Source organism: Lissotriton helveticus, chromosome 12, assembly GCF_964261635.1.
Source record: "Lissotriton helveticus chromosome 12, aLisHel1.1, whole genome shotgun sequence".
In the NCBI taxonomy this organism is placed as follows: Eukaryota; Metazoa; Chordata; class Amphibia; order Caudata; family Salamandridae; genus Lissotriton; species Lissotriton helveticus.
This window is the reverse complement of record NC_136073.1, coordinates 811,199,422-811,219,368: the sequence shown is the minus strand read 5'-3', so window position 1 is coordinate 811,219,368 and position 19,947 is coordinate 811,199,422. Positions and strand designations below refer to the sequence as shown.

At 44.5% G+C, this 19,947-nt stretch overlaps 1 protein-coding gene across 1 annotated transcript in view; it reads right to left on the bottom strand.

Moving 5' to 3' along the window:
* Positions 1-19,947, bottom strand: part of THBS3 (thrombospondin 3) — a 189,301-nt gene that overhangs the window by 80,240 nt on the left and 89,114 nt on the right. The window contains exons 7-14 of the mRNA XM_078671378.1: positions 19,134-19,185; positions 18,734-18,882; positions 17,820-17,960; positions 16,299-16,376; positions 14,365-14,517; positions 5,503-5,613; positions 5,317-5,424; positions 4,234-4,393 (exon numbers count right to left, since the gene is read on the bottom strand). Coding sequence (XP_078527504.1) covers positions 4,234-4,393; positions 5,317-5,424; positions 5,503-5,613; positions 14,365-14,517; positions 16,299-16,376; positions 17,820-17,960; positions 18,734-18,882; positions 19,134-19,185 — 952 coding nt within the window. The remainder of the gene's footprint in view (positions 1-4,233; positions 4,394-5,316; positions 5,425-5,502; positions 5,614-14,364; positions 14,518-16,298; positions 16,377-17,819; positions 17,961-18,733; positions 18,883-19,133; positions 19,186-19,947) is intronic.

Here is a 19,947-nt window from a genome sequence, read left to right as displayed (position 1 = left end):
GACACGGCGGGAGGGGGCGGAGCGGGTAAACAAAGACGGACATGCACGCGCCCGTGACTTTTAAGGTCAATGCGCATGCGCATAAGCTTAATGCGCATGCGCATTGACCTTAAAAGTCACGGGCACTGCAAGGAATCGCCACGATTCCTTGCAGTGTGGATAAAGAGTGGATAACTCGCAATACTCTCGCCTTGCTCGATGCGCATGCGCATCGACAGGCGAGACCTAAAAAGGGTGATAGGGAAAGCCCATCAAACTACAGACCCATATCTCTCCTGGACTCATTAATGAAAATTGCAGGGAGAGCAGTCCTGGCTAAAATACAGACGTGGGCCGAGGAACACGATATTTTAACCCCTGCACAATATGGGTTCCATCCAGGGATGGGCACGGTTGAGCAGGTCTTAAATTTTGTATTGCTACAAGGGCAGTATACCGGGGCCAAAGATGGTTGCTTGTATGCAATATTTGTCGACCTCTCCTCTGCCTTCGATTGCGTAGTGCACACAAAACTTTGGGAAATATTAGAGGAGATGAATGTGGACCCAGCTATTGTCCTTTTTTTGAGACAATTATACTCAAGTGCATCGGCTAAAGTAAGGTACGGATTGGGGGGGGAATGCACGGGGTCCTTCCTCATACAGAAGGGGGTGAGACAAGGCTGCGTGCTGGCCCCACTACTTTTCTCATTATACACGAACAGTCTAGAAAAGGAATTGGTGGCCAGTAACATCGACTCACCAAGGTATGGCAATAAGCAGATAGTTTCCCTCCTGTATGCGGACGACGCAGTGCTGATGGCTAGGACTAAGGTGGGCGCACAAAAGGCACTAACTAAGTATGTAGAATTTATGGAGGATAGAGGCCTTAGAATCAACGCCAAGAAGTCTTTTGTGATGTGCTGTGGTAAAGGCGGTGGCAGGTGCAAACAACTTAAAGCGGCAGGCCTCCAAGTAGAACATACCAAAACATTCCCATACTTGGGGGTTGTAATTGAAAGTTCGGGCGCCTGGGGCCCGGAAGTGAAAAATAGGACCCTAGCTTTTAAGCGATCGATCGCGGCTGTCATAAACTTCGCAAATAAACTGGGTAAAAAACAGCCTGGAATTATGCTCAGTATTTATGTGGCAAAATACAGAAGAATTGCTCTCTATGGTGCAGGGATTTGGGGGTACCAGGACGTAACATCACTTCAAATTGCTGAAAACAATTTTTTTAGATATCTGCTGGCCCTTCCAAAGGGCACATCGGTTTATAATTGCCACGCAGAATTAGGTATGGATTATCTAACTGACGTGATTAGAATCCAACCAATTTTGCTGTGGCGCAGAGTCTGGGTGACACAAGAACTTGGCCTAAACCACGGAATAATTAGAGATGTTATGGCCCTTGATAACTTTAAGCGCATTAAATGGCTTGAGTATGTCAGGAGGGTGCTAAACGATATACAAAGGCCAGAATGGCACAGTAACCCCAAATTAATAGGGGAAATCCCAAAGAAAGTATTGAAACACCTATGCATGGAGCATTTTAACATAATAAGGCTTGGAGGGGAAGTTATGAAGAAAACTGTGCCCGAACATCAACTCCTGCTGACCACTAACAGAATACAACCCTATCTAAACCTTGTGACTCTGGGGTTTGAACGTTTCATTTTAACCAGATTCAGATTTAATCTATTCCATCGCCTAGTGATGTTCCCAGCTACAAATGATTGGCATAGAACTCTGGCCATATGCCCATGCGATAACATGTCATCCCAATCCACTTTCCATCTGGTCATGTTCTGTAAACTATATAAAAAAGAACGTTATAGATGGATTAAGCAATATTTGAGAGGTGGTGCATGGCGGCAATGTAGGCCATCGTATCTGAACTTGCAGCAATTAGGGAACCCTGCATGTATAATGTTTATGACAATGTTTTAAAAAAAAAAATTAAGATTACGGAATTTATTATGAACTGCTAAATATTCGATAGATTCACTCTAAGGATTTAATACTTTTTTAAGTCAGATGTTATTTATTGGTGTTAGATTGTATGGATGTATTTTTATATGTACTTTTTTTTATGATTTTTAATACTGTGAAAATCGAATAAAGATTATTGAAATTGAAATTATTGCATGTGCAGTAATGTCATACTTTCACAGGCTGGCCACGGAGTAGAAAGTGGCAACCCGTCAAAGGAGATGGACAATAGTAAGAGCATCCTCTCTGAACATACTTATCAGCATTTCTTTAGCGAACAGGGACTGTAGGCAAACAGGCGCACCCAATCTGCAGCATTTAAAAAGATAGTTTAGAACATCATTGGACAGCAGAACGCCTTTACACATTTCAGCCAGCGGAATGTTTCTAAAGTGTCTTCCGAAAAAGTTGCTGCATCTCTTGCGGCTTTGTTTTGATTTCATAAATAAAGGATTTGGCTAAGTAGCAGAAAAATTGAACGTGTGCTACTATCTATTGAATCAGGCTTTTCCCAGAATCTGCTTTTCCCAGGCAATAATCAATCATCTAGTATTTCTGTTATCCTCAGATTCCTATTCAGCTTTCTTTGTAAGAGCATCATTTTCTAAATCATTCAGAAAATTTGTTGAAAGAAGAAAAGTCCACACAAATACCATACTTTTGAATTTTCGTATGGTCATTATTTCACTTCGTGTGAAGCTGATACTGGGGCCCTCATTACGCATGGCTCTGTAATTTAGGTGATATTGTTGCACCTGAGTCAGAATTCTTCTGGTACAATAACATCCAATTAAGGGTTTTGGTGGAATAACATGCAGATTTTCGTGCTTTGACCGGTCGATATTTATTACGAGACTGATAACTGCGATGTTTGAGGTTAGGAATGGTTTCTTACCTGTAATCCTAGTTCTCTCTCAGGGGATCTCCATTGATAATCATGAGCACCGAATAGACCTGCCTACGCACGGTGACCCCGGAGCAGTTCTTTCAAAGTCACATCCACTTCACTTTACTTCAGAAAGACCAGGAGACATATGCAACACAAATGTAAACTTTTGCAGCCTTAAAACAGGCTATATTGCCAATCTTAATGAATTACTTTAAAATCTAGAAGGAAAAAAAGATCAAACCATTAAAAGTCACTTAAGTAAAATGAAAAGTGACCTTTTAAAAATGTCCTTCACAAACACTTTTTAAAGTAAGGGATAGTGGAATATATAGCAATGTAGCTGTATAGGCTGCAGCAATGAAAAAATGTAAGGGCCTCTTGACCTCTAGTGTCTCCTCTCAGTTCTTTTTAGCAGCTCCTGATGACACGATCCTGGAGGAGAGCTCTGCATTTTTTAAGGTTTTTCATCAAAGTTTTTCATCTGTAGGTTTTCCAAAGCTGATTCACTTGACGTACTTTAGGGCGTAGAGTATTTTTAAATAGTTTCCTGACAGGAAATATATTGAATTTTTTTTGTTGCAAAACGCCAACTCTTTTTGCTAACTGCCCAGAATGTGGCAGAAAACTGGCAAAAACAGACTCACACAGGGTCTGTATCCTTTGTTTGCCAGACTATCAAGACCCCAAGACATCGCCATTGCAAGACCCTCTCCAGGGCACTTTCAGGGATAGGGAAAAGACTCACCTCCATGGCCAAGTGGAGCACCGCAGAAGCCAAGATTCCCTGGCGGATGAAAGTTCTGAGGGGAGAGGAGAGACTATTCCCTCTACCAGTGGCACTGAATCATGCTCTGAGGACTCTCGCAGAGGGAGATCCAAAAGGAGACGAAAGAAAATAAGGTGCCACCTTCCAAATAAGGGCGAGTCTCTTATTTAAAGGCGTCGGCAGCAGCAGCGGCTCATGCAGGTAAGAGCGGTGGGCCAGGTGAGGAAGGGGAGTGGGATTACGACAGACGACGAGGGAAAATGTATTATTTTTTTTTTCTTGTCGTCTGTCGTAACACCCCAAGCCACCCGGCCCCACCACTGTTATCTGTAAGAGCCGCAGTTGGTCGGCAGGCTTCACTAACCATTTCTACAGTCTTTGACTATGAACCATAGACCTGCTCTGTGGGTCATCTTTGGAAGAATCTGTGGCAGGAACACGCAAGCGATCTCTTCAATGACTCTGCTGCTTTTTATCCAATAAAACGTCATGTTCCTTTGTAACTGAAAGTGTACTCCGGGGCTGAGAATACAAGGCTCTAGGTACACCACATCTGTGAGCAACTGTATTACAATTCATAAGCAGGCCATGTTGTACAAGAAGCTTACCGTCTCCATCGATGTCATTGTCGCAAGCGTCTCCTTCTCCATTGCTGTCCGTGTCCTTCTGGTCATTGTTGGGGACATTTGGGCAGTTATCACAGGCGTCACCGTAGGAGTCCGTGTCTGAGTTCTGCTGGTCCTTATTGGGGACGAGCCTGCAGTTGTCCTGTGGAGGTGGTGATACACAGGGTCTTTATCAGGACAGGACAAAAACGGGACAAACACATTAACAATGGCTACCCGAATCGTATGCCTTAACCCTTCAAAATCACCCGCAAATTCCATTTGAGGTAGAAAAACGCTTCTTTGCTCTACAAATAAGGATTCAAAATTTTGCAGCAATTACTCCATATCTCCAATGTCTCAATTTCACATTGTGCAATAAAAAAAAAGGTAGAATGTGAATGGCTAATACTGCTTAAAATCAAGTCAAATAAACGCAAATAAGGTGTGCGAATTGTGTTTATGCAAGTTACAACTTATTCCAAGCCAGATAGCTAGGAATTATGCATTAATTTAGTGCACCTAATTAATACTGCATCAAGCTGCATCAGCAGCTACAGTGTGAACAGATAGCACACGGGATTGATATCACAGTTGCAATGAATCCCAAAATGAGTCGAATTAAAATGAGTCGAATATCTATATTATCGGATGGATTCAGAAATTAGAATATTTTCGAACATTCATGATTCTGACTGATTTTGGCCACTGCAAATTTTAATTTGTATAGCTCAGATGAATCTTTGATAATTCTAATTGAGATTCAGAGAGTTTCAACATTTATGATTTCTAACTTTATGAATTGGAATCTCTTAACGTGTCCTGTATTCTTTTGAAACACAGATCCATTTCGCAAAGACTTATCCTCCAAGGGACACGCAATTATCACTGATGTCTTCTGCATCAGATTGTATCCACACCCTGGCCCCAAAATATTGTACCTACTCACACTGGATGCCATCACAAAATTTAGCACAACTTCCTGTGGCTGAGTTCATCCAACTCAGCACATCAGTGGACCCAATTTCTCAGGCTCTAAATGACCCCTAAGGTAATGGGATGATCATGATAGTCAGGCACAAGCACCTCAACGTTCTTTATGCCATCGCCATCTGCATCTTCGTCACACTGGTCCCCTATCCCATCATTGTCCGCGTCTTCCTGTCCAGAGTTTGGAGTGAAGCGGCAGTTGTCCTGAAATGAGAGACAAAAACACGTTCATAATAACCTCTGATACTCAATTAAAGTTGCACACACAGTGCTGTTACATACCTTTTTGCAGTGCTTGTTGTTATCGATGCAGGGCATTGGCTCATCTGGGTATCCATCAATGTCGGTGTCATGTCCACACCCGTATCCATTGCCAGCCCAGCCTACATTGCACTATACAATAAAGAAAAAAGACAAAGAAAATGAATAAGTCTACCTCCTAGCCTTAGATCCGGAGATCCTCAAAGCCTTAGGAACCTGCACAGTTTGCAGATACTCATAACTGTAATTTCCAATTGACATTGCAAGTATCACATCATGACAGCCACAAGGATCAAGTTTGTTAGCTTTGGTAAAGCTCTTTCTGGTTGATACTCTGTCTAACCACATTTTCCGCACAATGTGAATATCCAGAGGCAGGCACCAGGCTGGATCTGGAAATTTCAAAGCAGTGCTCCTGCACACCAGCTGGTGGCAACGTGCGACTCTGGATCAACACCATTACACTCTGGAAGTGATGAACGGAGCCACATATAAGCGCCACCCATACGCACAGATGTCGGTTACTTTCTGGAAATATTGTGCATCCTCAGATGTGGAGTCGTCAGTGCACTGCACTCAACTAGAGTGCAGATTCCTAAATTGGGATTCTTTTTAGATGGAAGAGACTACACCACAGACCGGGCAGGTGGAAGGATGGTGAGTAATCTGCTGTTAGATACGGTATCCCCAAAGACCATTACCAAAGGTAAGTAACATGTTCTTCTGATGGATACTTCTAACCGCAGATTCCTTACCTTGTGAGCAGATACCAAAGCAGTATCTCCCAAAGAGGTGGGTTTGCGAAATGGCTCAGACGGAAAAGTTCTACAGGACCCAGAGGGCAAAATGCCCATCTCTACAGACCTGACTGTAGAGGCAGTAGTGCTACGTGAATACCTGCACTGATGCCCACGTACATGCCTGACTGATATCTCAAACATGGACTCCGCATGCCAACTCACTAGTAGAAGTTTTGGCTCTGTTGAAGTGAGCCCATAGGCCTTCTGGAGAACTCTTCATTGCCAATGCATTGCAGATCAGAAGACTGATGGCTTGACTGATGTGAAAAGGCATCATCACCTTCAATTGGAATGCCGCCTGAGTCCTTTGAACTAGTTTGTCCAGGAAAATGATGGTATAAGCTCAATCAAGAGGGCCTAAAGTTCTATAATCCAGCGTGCAGATGTTATTGCCACCAGGAAAACAGTTCTTAAGGTGAGTCGATGCAACAAACAACTGTGCATTGGTTTAAAAGGGGTACATATCAGAAAAATGAGCACCAAATACAAGCCCCACTGTGGCATTACAAAGGGTGTTGGTGGAAACACATGTGCAAACCTTATATAACACGCACCACAATTAGAGATCTGAACTATGACAGTTAATCCAGCAGACTTAAAAAGGCTGATATAGCTTAGAGGTAACCTTTAAATGTGCCCAGAGCAAGGTCTAGCTGGGCCAAAAACAAAGTGAACAACAACACATCCGAAAGTTTCACCTTAAAAGGGATCTAACTGCTTGATACGACACCATGCCACAAACTTGTCCCTGCACCCTTCATATGCAGATTTTGGGGAAGGGCACCTGGTTGCTAGAATAACATCAATGACCTTGGAAGGGAGATCAATGGAGATATTGATTGTGCTGGCTCTGGTGCAATACCCTGCCCTGCAACAGGAGGTCCTCCCACAGTGGAAGCCTGATTAGAGGCAGATGCTCAGGTCCAGAAGTTCTGGGCATCACTCTGTCCTGGCCCAATCTGGTGCCACTAGGATGACTTGGGTTGGCTGTTCATCCTGCCAGGATGGGATGCCAGCACAGGGAAATCCCCTGATGATTCAGCAAACGCCAGAGGTGCAGAGCCTCCTGGCACAGGGCCCTGGACCTTCCCTACCCAGCACTGCTTGTTGCAATACAACATGGTGGTGGTGTTGTCCCCAACCCAATAGCAAGGGTCCATCACCACTGGGTGGGGTAAGTTGAGGGGTGGGCCAGTGGGCCAGTTGTGGTCAAGCAGCCACCACAGCAGATCATATGCAGTCTCCTCTGACACCTGGATGCAATCCAATAAGTTCCCTTGGTGCCGGGCCCACTGAGACTTCATGTCCCACTTTAACGCTGTCATGTGCCATCTGGCATGACTTGTGAGTAGGATGCAGGAAGTTGATAGGCTTAGAAGCCTTAAAGCCACCTTTAAGAGACTCAGGATGAAGGATGAAACATCAGGATCATAGCCCGAATGTCTGCGACTTGCTGGTCCAGAAAAAAAACTTTAAAGTTCACCGTATCCAGGGTGGCCCTGATGAAAGGGAGGGTATGTGAAGAAAGTTGTAACTTCAGCAGGTTGATCGAGAACCCCAATGATGTCAAAATGTTTGCTGTCATCTGGAGATGGTCCACGACTGACTGTGGAGAGTCAGCTACTAAAGAAGGGGAATGATGGTATACCCGATATCCAAAGATGGGAAGTGACCATCATCATCACTTTTGGGAACACCCAAGGGGCCAAACGGGAGCACAGCAAACTGAAAGTGCTTGAGACACACCTTGAATTGCAAGTGTCTTCTGTGGGCCAGTAAGACGGACGGGAAACGATACGTCCTGCAGGTTCAATTCCACCGTTCAGGCTCCTAGATTCTGGTCAGAAAGAACGTGCGCCTAAGTGAACATCTTGTATTTGTCTTTGCCGAGGAAGGCTTTGAGAGGTCAAAGGGCTAGAACTGGAAGGAGGCATGCACCCGTGTTTGGCACAAGGTAGTAATAACACTGGAACCCTCTCTGTGGCTCCTTTGGCCAAAAGAGTATGCGCTTCCTGCAGTGAGGCACACAGATGGTCCTGAGACTGGCATTCCACCATAGGTGGTAGGTGTTGCTGATAGAGAAGGAAGAGTGGGGCGTAACACAGTTGGACAATCTGCAGGGCTCATGTGTTGGATATGATGTTTTGCCATCCTTTCAGGAAGTGACTGACCCTGCTCCCAAAGGGATTTCGTGGTTGTTGCTTAAGGGCCAGAAGACTGGGAGGGAACTGTCCCTGATAACCAGACCATTGTCTGCTGGAACCACAGTCTGGCTTCTAAAGGGGTGAGAAACCTGTTGAACAGGCAGTGGGACTGCTACTGTCTATATGGCTGACCCATATCATATCCCCTAAAAGGGTGAACATGCTGTGGCAATTTCTGGACTGGAGCTCAGAGACCCAGAGAATGTGCTGTACCTCGGCTTTCTTTAAGTCATTCTAGGGCTGTATCAAAGCAGCACGCTAGTTCCTATAGCCCTGCCTGGACTGGCTATGGTGTCCGAGCCAGAGCAGATGACGAATCTGGACACACTCCATCTTGAATAGTTTGGGCAAGGAAGCCCATACGTTTTCTGAGACTGCAGGTAAGATGTTACCCACCATGTTGCATAATGCATAGGCATAACACCCAAGGAGGAAGCTCTTGATCACTGACCTCAAGGCAAGATTGGCTGTGGAGAATGCACACTTGCCAAAGGCATCCACCTGTTTTGATGCCCAATCAGGGGAAGAGTTTGGAAAGGTGTAGGCTTCATTCCATCAGTGGATGCCCGCACCACCAAATGTTCAAGTGTCGAATGATGGGCAGGAAATCTGGGTTGTCTGGGGCAGGTCTATGAAGAGAGGCAACTCGTCGGTTGACTGCGGAGGCCAGAGCATGATTTATCTGAAGTGCCTTGCAGTGTGTTAATGAGGGGTAAATGAGGTTCAGGTGGAGCCTAGTCAAGCTGTAAGACGTCTTGGAGTATGTTTGTTTTAAACTCCATTGTGGGGATGTGGAGATCTATGACTGTAGGACCTCTGTGAGTATGTTCGTTATAACTTTCATAGGTGGGAGGTGTAGCTCAAAGACCTAAGAAAGACCTCCTGATGGCCGTTGAAAAATAAGTAGTTTCTTCTGTTGCTGGTCCAGGGTGGGAAACCAGCCCAGTGTCGGGGAAGGGTGTCCAGCCCACAGGCTCCTGTAAGTCCATGTACCAGCTGTCTTTGTCATGAGGTGGGGCAAATTCGTCCCCATGCTCACCATTGTCATGTCTATAAGGCTGGCTATGATCAGAGTCTAAGCCAAAATGCTGATATAGTGTAGTGTGTGCATATAACGCCGAAGTTGAATAGAGTGCGGTGGGTTCAAAGTAGTTTCCAGAATCTCTAGATCTGACCCATGCCGCTGTTAGAGATCGAACCGAAGCTGGGTCGGAGTCTGTCAACACAATAGGTTGTGGGTCCCCTTCTGGTGATGGTGGCTTTGGTGCCAGCATCAATGTTTGAAGGGCCAACGTGGGTTGTGGGTGCTGAGCACAACGCCTGTGAGGAACCCACAGCAGAGTCAACGGTTCCAGAAAGCAGGAGGGCAAACCATTCGGCAGTAACCTGACTGAAGGCCCCGTGGATCCTTGGGACCCATAGGCATGCCAGGGGGAGTCAGAAGCAGGCCACAACTTGAGACATAGCCTCTTGAAAGGCTTGCTGTGGCATTGCCGATGGGCCAGGGAACTTAGAGGCATCAGGACGAGAGATGGAATTGGCTCCTTGGTGGATATGGGGAACGACTGGGAGCCATAGTGACACCCTTGCACCTTCTCCAGAGAGTGGTGGATAGGGGCTGAGTCCCACTTAGACTTCTATTGTATCTTCTCTGACTTACTGGGAGACTTCGACCTTGAGGAAGATCTGCTTCAGGACTGGATTCAGGAGCACGAACATGAGGTGGTCTGCGCTCTCGATTTCGACTTGGAGCAAGATCTGCGCTGAGCCTCTCAGTGCTTTGCCTTGTAGAGTTTCACCTCGCAATCTTGGGTGGCTTTTGGGTTCCTCTGGGTGCAGTCGCTGCAAGCCTTAACTTCATGCAACAAGCCTAAACCTCAAGCCTTATGGGGCCCAGGAAAATCTCTTTACAAGTGAAGAAATAGAGCTCAGCTTGGTATCCTGGTCAAAAAGTGTGGAAAAAAGGAAATGACGTTTGTGCACAAGGTAGCACTTATATGCGGGTTTGTTGTCACTTCCGAAATGGAACAACATTTACACTGAGTCACATGGCACTACCTGCCGGCGCGCAGACGCACTGCTTCGAAATTTCCAGATTCAGTCTGGTGCCCGGCCTGAGGATATTTACATGTTAAGGATCCATTAGAAAGTCTTATTTCTACATGCACTGCGTCTTTCCTGCCCCTTCTGCTCCTACTATTCAACAGGCCACTAGGCCGAGTGAAGTATTAGAAAAGACACAAACTCAAATCAATTCCAGGGAATTCTATCTGTTTTCAGCAAATGTGCTGTCTTTAGCTGATTCCTCCAAAATCTACTTTTTACAGCTTATTAAAAATAATAAAAGGCAGAATATGCCAAAAGAGCCCTGCCCTCTCCATCTGCACATCACTTTGCACAACCTTAAACCAAAAACTTGAAGTACCCCAACTTTCTCGTTCTGGTAACGTCCATGCAGCTGCATCAGGCCTTTCTAATTCATTAATTGACTATCCACACACTTTTTTGAGAATATATTCAGTCACCGATAAAAAATGTCCTTCATGTATCCCAATCTTAAATCACGATCACCTGAGTATCATGATCAGAATATTGTTTGACCTAAATATTATGTCCCGAATATTGTTTCCAACAATATCACTCCACCAAGGCTAGTAATATAAAATCTACACCCATGGGGATTAACTGATATACTGACTACAGCATTTGTAGCAGAAGATATTTCTGTCAACAATATTCGAACACACAACCAACTTTCTATATCTACAATTTATTATTAGGCTATTTTAATAATGAGCCCTCCATCTGGCTTCTTAGCTTGCCACTTTGTCGAAAGAATCTCTATCAGTGTCATTAAAATACTATCATACTTCCGAGCCCCCACCAGCCTCACATGTTTTTCTTTTACTCCATAATACTGATAGCCATGGGATATCAGCAGTAAACAACGTTAGCTAAATGGTATACGGTCCAGTGACCTCAAACTCCTCAGAGATTCCATTAAGAACCCGATGGTCAGTTTAGCCAACTTATTCCAAAGGACAGCAACAAAATCTAGTTATTACCTTCATGAGGAACCCCGGGAAGAAAAACAGTGAGACGCCAAAAAGCATGGACCAAACGATGTGCCAGTTAGTTAAGCAGTTACCTTCTCAAGAAAGTTTTCCTCTACTATTGCATGCAGGTGTAAAAGTTATGCGATCATTAAACTGGAAGACTGCATAAAAGAACTCACCAACCTAACACAGGGAGAAGCGCAACGCTTCTCCCAAATTGGGAGAGGAGCCCTCTTCTCCCAGCTGATGCCCCTAGCCCAGCGAGGTCTGAACCTGGCCTGATATGTCTCTTTTGGGAATATATCTTAACAGTGTAGCCCACAGCGGTCAAGGACTTCTGGAGACCACTGCCATAGAACCCAGACAGAAATCCTCCTAAGGACAACCCAAACCAGTAATCTCAATGTAGAATGTTTGTGAATAAAGACACCTTACTAGAAAGCCCACTCAGATTTATCCCACTTCCAATACTCATTCCAACGTTATCTTCCGTAGCCCTATAAACCGCAGGAACTAAATGAGAGTAAAACTGCTATACACATGTCTCTGGAGTCAAACACGAACAGTTGGTGGCTAGCGGAAAATGTTCTCAAACTGAATCCAACCACTTCTGAGATTCCCATGACCTCAGCTAGTGCGTCTATTTGGCAGCTAATGTTCTTGGCAATCCTCTGAATGGGTCATTATTACAAATCTGGTACATAATCTGGGATCCTGCTTGACTCTGATTTCCGGCTATGAAACTCACATGGAGAGTGGTATCAAAGTGATCTTTTTTAAACGCAGACACTAAGACATGTTCTGCCCTTCCTCTCATCCTCATACCAGGTACTACAAATGAACATATTATTTCTGTCTTGTGTTAGATATAAACCTGGTTTACCTTGCCTACAACAGCTCCAAAACATAAGAGTCAGATCCTGATAAGACTTACCAAACAACCCCTGGTTACCGCTCCCTAAACTGGCTGGCAGTGCACAGATGCATTGCATTCAACTCCCAATATGTGATTCAAAAAGTGTTCTTTGAGGCAGGGCTTGAGTTTCTAAGAATTACATCCTCTAACAACACTCCAGGCTACCAAATATGATGAGCCTTAAATGGTCTTCTTACTGTTCCCTATTACCACCATGCTGGATCGACCCGTTTGTAAGCCGTGTTCCTTTAGGACTTTTTTCCCAGCAATCGACAAACCCTCTCACCAGTCCTTGTGGACTCTCTCAACCTCACCAGTAAAAACCAATTGGGTGAAAGTGTGCTTTAGAAAATAATAATTAACGTGACTTCGAACTTATAGTTTAAGCCATTTGTTGAGTTTCTCAAAAAAAATTAAAACGTACATTTAGGACCACAGATTTCCGACTACACATTTAGAACAGAATGCTCATAACAAATCATTTTCAACCATATGCACGTAGATTTGGAGGGAGGCCTCTGTTGATGAGATGGTCCTTCTGGGTAGAATAAATGGTTACTTGCTTGCTTTCCTGGTTGTGCATTGTAGTGATCTTCAGTGAAGCCATAAATGCTAGAATAATTTTATACTGCATGTGAGATCCGAAAAATGCTTAACTATATGCTTAAAATTACAATTTAGAAAGGGCTGTCCCCAAAAAGTTCTGGAGAAGCTGGAAGCCGTGGCTTAAACACTATGGACTTACGCTTACTGAATCCCAGTGAGGTCTTGGGACGGGGTGGGAAGAGGGATGGGGGGGTGGATCAGAGGGGGACTGAAGGGATATGCAACTGCCGTCTTACTGTTTACCACTGTGTAAAGAACGTGATGCTGAGGTATTGACATTGAAACGTCTTCAAATTCTTGCTGAGAATTGTTTTTGTACTGCAACTATGAAAAATGTGAATAAATATATATATTTAAAAATACAATTTAGGTGGCTAGTGATAGGCTGGGAAACATAGTAAATAACACTAACTATGCTGTTTTTGCACCCAATGTGTAAGTAGTATATGAGTTAAGTGTTCTGTGGTCCTTGGACGCAGCGAGGAGTTGTTGTTGTGTTTATTTCTATAAATAATGATTCTGTGACACTGACCCTTGTTTGTTTTCCTATGCTTTTACTCATAAGGATAGCATTTCAACGGCAGTCATCACTTACCGAACAGGTCACACATACATGCCAACCCTCTTGGTTCAGGCAGGAGACTGCTGATTTCAAGGCTAGTCTCCCACTTCCCGATTCCTGCAAGCAGAAACCCGATTTGGAGTTTTGTAAAACTGGCCAAAATTTAAATTTTGATTCCTGTCACCCAATCTCCCTCTACAAGAAGTACCTCTCACATCAAAGGTTAATGCTTTGTCCTTAATTCTTGGAGGGGAGATTAGAGCATGTGACAGGATTCAATTTAGATTTTTGTCAGTTTTACACAGTACAAACAAAAACATTGTTTAACCGCTTTTGTGCATCGGACGGCCCCACGGCCGTCTGACGTCATGGTGGGCTGTGCGGAGGACGGCCGGGGGCCGTCCTAACCGCGCATGCATGGAATTCTCCAGCACAGTGGGGGAATTCCAGCCACAGCGAAGCGGTTAAACCCAGTTTTTGTGTGCGCTATGTTATTAAACTGGCAAAAAATAAATGCTGGTTGTCGGTCACCATACCAATAGACCTGATTCAGGCTGATTGTGTCTGCTTTAATGGGTCAGTGGGGAAAATACATTCTCCAGACCTTTAAAAAAAAAAAGAAATTATAAATTTCCCACTTGCCTGCTCTAAAATGTTGCCATGTCCGGGCACGTCACCGTTCCTCTCGAGCACGCAGTGCGCGTTCACGTCAAACGTTTCAACAACAGTCATAACTTACCACACAGCTCACGTCACCGTTCCTCTCGAACACGCAGTGCGCGTTCTCGTCACAGGGGTTGAAGTCAGGGCTGCTGCAGGACTTCTTGGGCAGGCAGCCCACTGTCTGGTTGCCAACAAACCCGATTTTACACGGGCCGCATTTGAAGGAGCCCTGCCAGAGAAGAAGGTGTGCGTCAGGTTTGTTTTTGCACATGTGACATAAGGATGGTTTGACTCACATACGCCTGTTTACTAAGGAGGTAGCTGTGCTTAAGACTATATAATCAGGTGAAAAAAGAAAAGTCAGTGAGACACGGGAAGTGGCAATGGGTAAATGCAGCATCATTTGGTAGCTCCTTGGCATTGTGAGGTATGGAGTAGCCTAGGGTGATTATGCAGAGGTAGAGGGCTTAGGTCAGAACAAGGTTATTGAAGAACAGTAGTTAGTGAGATGACTGAGGCTGAATTATGCGCAAAGAACCTTACAAGAAGGGATAACAGGAAAGATTGCCTGCGGATGGCATCAGAGCCTACGACAGTGGAACGTAGGAGCTCACCTGAAAGCAGTAGCATAGTCATCTAACTGTAATAGCATAGCCCAGAGGCAGAGGTTAGGTCTGCAAGGGTGACAGTACCATCCTCACAGGACAGTCGCTCTCTAATGGCAGCAGTACATTAGTGGCTTCTGAGGGTAGATGTACTGGGCCCATACAGCAGTGGTTCTGGTACCTCGAGAAGTAGTATAGGTAAATAAAGATTATCGCACAACACCCGAGGGCAGCAGAACAGTGCTCTGAGGACAGTAGCAAAGAAGAGAAGTATAGGTTTCAAAGTTTAGTAGAACAGACTCCTCCTGACATTGCTATTTTCTACTGAGAGTAGCAGTACACCTCACAAAGGCTAGTAGTACAGGTCCCTACAGCCAGCTATGTAGGGCCCTGAGGCAAAGGCACCAAGGATAGTAGAACAGGTCTGGAATGGAAGTAACAGAACCCTGCTAGGGCAGTATTATCGGAAAGTAAGGGATTAGTATAGGGCCTTGCAGTAAGTAGTGTATGCCTCTGAGTAAGTAGAATATGCCTCTAAAGGTAGTAGTGCAGGACCTTTAGGAAAGTGTCTGCTGCTGGGTTAGTAATACAGGTCTCGTTTATCACACTAGTACAAGCTCAAGTGCAGTGCCACAATCTGAGCATGGACTGCATGTACCTTACTGAACTAGTACATGCCCAAATGAAGTAGTACCGGTGCTTATTGCATTAGCAGAGGCCCAAGTGCAGTGTCAGGAGTTGGGCAAGAAGTGTAGGTCCCTCACGACACTAGCGCAGGCCAAAGTGAAGTAGTACAGGTGCCTTATTGTATTAGTAGAGACCCAAGTGTAGGGTCAGGAGCTGGGCACGATGCAAGTGTCCCATGATAACCTAGTGCAGGCCTAAGTGTTGTGTCAGGGGCTGGAGAAGCACTGCATGCTGTGCTGTTGATGCAGAACATACGCATCACTGTGTTGTGACAGACCACACTCAACTACATGGATGTCAACTAGTTGATACCAGTTCTAGAGGCTGCAGTGGTGCCCCTGGGTATCCTTGGCTCTGTCCTTACTACTTCTGGACTCAAAGGTCAGCAAAGCAATGGTAGAAACAGAAAGTATGGAGTTCCCTGTGGCAGAGTCTACTTTATTTAGGTTCCACTATGTACTATTCCCCAGCCCCTGGTAGAAAACAAGACTCCACTGTGGGACCAAGGGCGTGTAAGGAGTTAACCATCCAATGTCATTGACAGTCGTAGAGTGTGTAATGTCACTTGCGTTACCACCATGATTTTGGCAGCTCAGTAACCATGTTCATGAGTGTATTGTTACTGCAGACCACAGAGTTTTTTGATGCAGCCGGTACAACTGTGCTAGCGGAAAGTACATTAACCGCGGTTGGTGCTGTATATGCAGATCACACTCACCACTGTATTGGTGCAGATGGAGTTGGCATCACATCCTCCGTTGTTCCCATCATTGCACTCATCAATGTCTGTGCACCCCTGCGTAAAACCAAGACCGCATAGTTCAACAACACCTCACTCCATGTATCATGGTAAATTAACTACTCTAGTTCATATCAGCCCTTCTCCAGATTACCACACTTGGCCAGAATCAGGTGTACCTCATAGACACCATACCTCCCAAATCCCCTCCTCCATGTCTTCACATGTAACAGACTTGCCTCATTCCAGAGCATGCTGCCCACTGCAAACCTGCCTTCTCTGGATGTAGCAATATCTCTTGAAGTTGCACCTATCTCGGATAACCCCAGCACTCACAGAACCTTTCCAGAACTCCCTTTATCCCAGGATTCCTGAAATGTCCTTATTCCAAACAACCTTAGGGTTACCTGTTTTCTCCAGCTAAGAAATATGAAGGGCTCCTTGACATACCCCACTCACACACTCACACAACACTGTGATTCTCCACGACCAGATACATCTTGCATACCCTGACCGTCATCTCCCTCATAAACCATAAGGACCATATGAATTTCCATCAACTCAAACACCTGTAGCACTTCTTAAATTCCCTTCACTGGTGGTAACCCCCATGTAAACTTAATTTGTTTTTAGTTTTTTCCTTAATGAAAATGTTTTACTTACACATCTTACGGAAGGTACAGTTTGGTTGCATACAGTTCTATGGTGGGCCATGAAAACCAAGCATATTTTCAGAACCTCACACTATCTGCTATTTGAATTTTAATTTGGAGTAACCCATTTCTGAAGCTTTAATCCATAGGAGTGATGAATAGCTAAGTCTTCCTCAATTAATGATAGCAGAGAAAACTCACTCTGTATCATCACCAGCTAAGGTTGGGCCCATCCATTGATTTTAGAAGACTGAATCAATGCCCATCCATACACAAGAGGCAAGTTCTATTTGAGAACATTGAAATGGAAAAATAAACCTACTCTACATTTAAAAAATGAAATGTAAATCAGATGTACACACTCTTGCATTTTAGATAACATTTTAATTGAGGGAACCTACACTCTATTACATTTCTAGATACACCTCCAGTATTCCCAGAATTTTCTTAGACAACCCCAGCACTAATATGAATTTAATTGCACACAAAATCACTCCATGATTTTCCCAGACACCCAGCACACTTCCTTCATTTCCCACAACCACTGACATTTCAACAGCTCCCATAATTTTTTGATACCTTTCAAACACCCCTTTAATGTCATTCCCAGCACCCTTCATGCTCCTTGAACTTCCCCAATAGATACAAATGGGCCTTTTCTGAATTTCCACCCTTTAAGCAACTCCAGTGGTTCCATAATTTACATTACCATGGCACCTGAAGCATCCTTTTAATGCCTTCCTTCGTGGATGCCTTAAGCTCTCCATGATGTTTCTTTCCCTGGATTCATCCAGCCACCACTAAATTTCCTATGCACCGGATAACCCCAGTACGTCCTGAGTTTCACCTGTTTGCTGGCTTTGGCATATTCCACTCCGACCCCAGAGACGATGTTGCCCTTATAACCACGTGGACAGGGCTCGCAGCGGAAGCCAGGTGCTGTGTTTATGCACTTGGAGCCAGAGAAGCAGGGGTTTGCATAAGAGCACTGAAAGATAAAAGTACAAAAGGAAGATAAACAATTTCTGATGTAGATCAACTTGAGGAAAGTTTCATTTTCCAGTTGAGTGGAAGCATGAGGGAGATAAATTGTGAGAACACACATTTGTTCTAGAGGACATTTGGGTGCGGGCGAGGATGAAGAAGAGTGGAGAGTATAGAAATCCTGACCCTTAGGAGAATTGCAGTAGAGGTGAACAAAGGAAGTGGGCGGATACAAGAGCTCAGTGTGTTGTTGTATCCAGGGATCGTCTCAACTTGATGTTATTGGAGTTCGAGGATCTTGAAGCCTGTGAGCACGTCACTGCTTTAATGGAATACGGACCATCTTTCTTCATCATGGGGTTGGTGGTGTCAGTTTCCCCGATGGGCGAGGAGCTATTAAGATCTAGAAGTGGTGGCAGTTTGGGAAATGGGTAGACACCAATCTAGTCAGTGTCTCCACATGGAACGCCACTGGGGATATCACATATTTTAAAGACAATACTGCTGTGTTTAATGAATCAAATAACAATTAGCAGAAAAAGAAACAGTAAAACAAGGATAAAGAAACTTGGTAATAGATCAATTGTGAACAAAAATGTAGAACAAGATGGCTGTTTGCTACATCAGAAGTGAATGCACTTCCAGTAAAGAAACAATACAAACTTTCTCTCAATAAAAATAAAAAGAAGAAAGGTTTCTATACTTTGAGTGTACTTGTAACATTAGAACAAAACCTATTTTGTTAATAGTCGTTTTACTTGACGTGAGGGCTCTTACTTCGTCAATGTCCATGCAGTGCGACCCGTTGCCTTGAAAACCCGGTGGACATGGTCCGCAGCGATACCCAGGGTACTCGTAGGTTTCCATGCAGTCGACCCCTGGGAAGCAGGGACTGGGCTTGCATCTGGAGCGATGCTCATGAAACCCTAGGATAGAAACGGTCAATACACATGGCTGTCGGAGAAACTCTATTGCAGGGACTGAGAAAGTTAGTGTGGTGCCCAGAGGTAGATCAGCTCAAACATTTTCCAATATTGCTGTGATAACCTAGACAAATTATGTTTTTGAAGATGTCCAGGCCCCAAAAATGAGTGCTGATGGTGTGCATTAGGAACTACCAGCACAAATTAAGCTATGAGGTGGTAGAAGCGATGGAAATTGTCAATTTAGTACTCACCGCAAGCTTGGCACTCCATAATCGTGTTCCTGATGAGCGACATCTCCTTCACCTGAAGTGGGGTAACACACAATCAGAATGCAGTCGTGCCGAGGTCCAATGACAAGCATCAACAGTGCAAAAACAGGAATGCAGTGTGCAACTATGTACACATCAAGTGCAGCAAAGAGCACAAACTGTGGCAAAGCCGCGTAAACAGCGTAATTCAAATAAGAAGACTGTCTCAATGTTCAAATATCATTTTGCAGTATACCCCTCTGTAAACATGCCATTTATAATATCCTCCTTAGGCAATATCTAGGTATGATGCACAACCCTGGTGTTCGAAGGGCTACTGAATCTCATAATGCAGTCAAACACCCCCCCCCCTATAATTAGGCCATTAATAACAGCCTCCATATGCAACATTGTGTAGTGAAATACCGCACTTGTGTGAGAAGGGCTAACAAATCTCGGTAAATGCAAGTGGATTTTCCGAAGGCCTCTGCCTTTCTATTTCCATCTGTTTCTATTTAAGCTGTTGTTCCTTATACATTTGGAAGGATAGAGATTGTTTGATGTGAGGGCCAAAGTTTTGACCTAGTCTCAAGAGCAGTTCCAGTTTTTGAAGAACCAGGTCCCCAAAAAGCCACACCCACTTAAAGACCTGCCCAGGAATCCAAGCATGCTTAGCACTGTTGGCCAAAACAACAGGTCTGGCAGTAAGTCCCACTCCTGACATGGGGTAAGATTTTGCCATAAGTTCATGAGAACGTATCAAGGCAGCACAAGTACTACCACTTTTTTCACAGCGAGAGGGAGGGATCAATGCTTA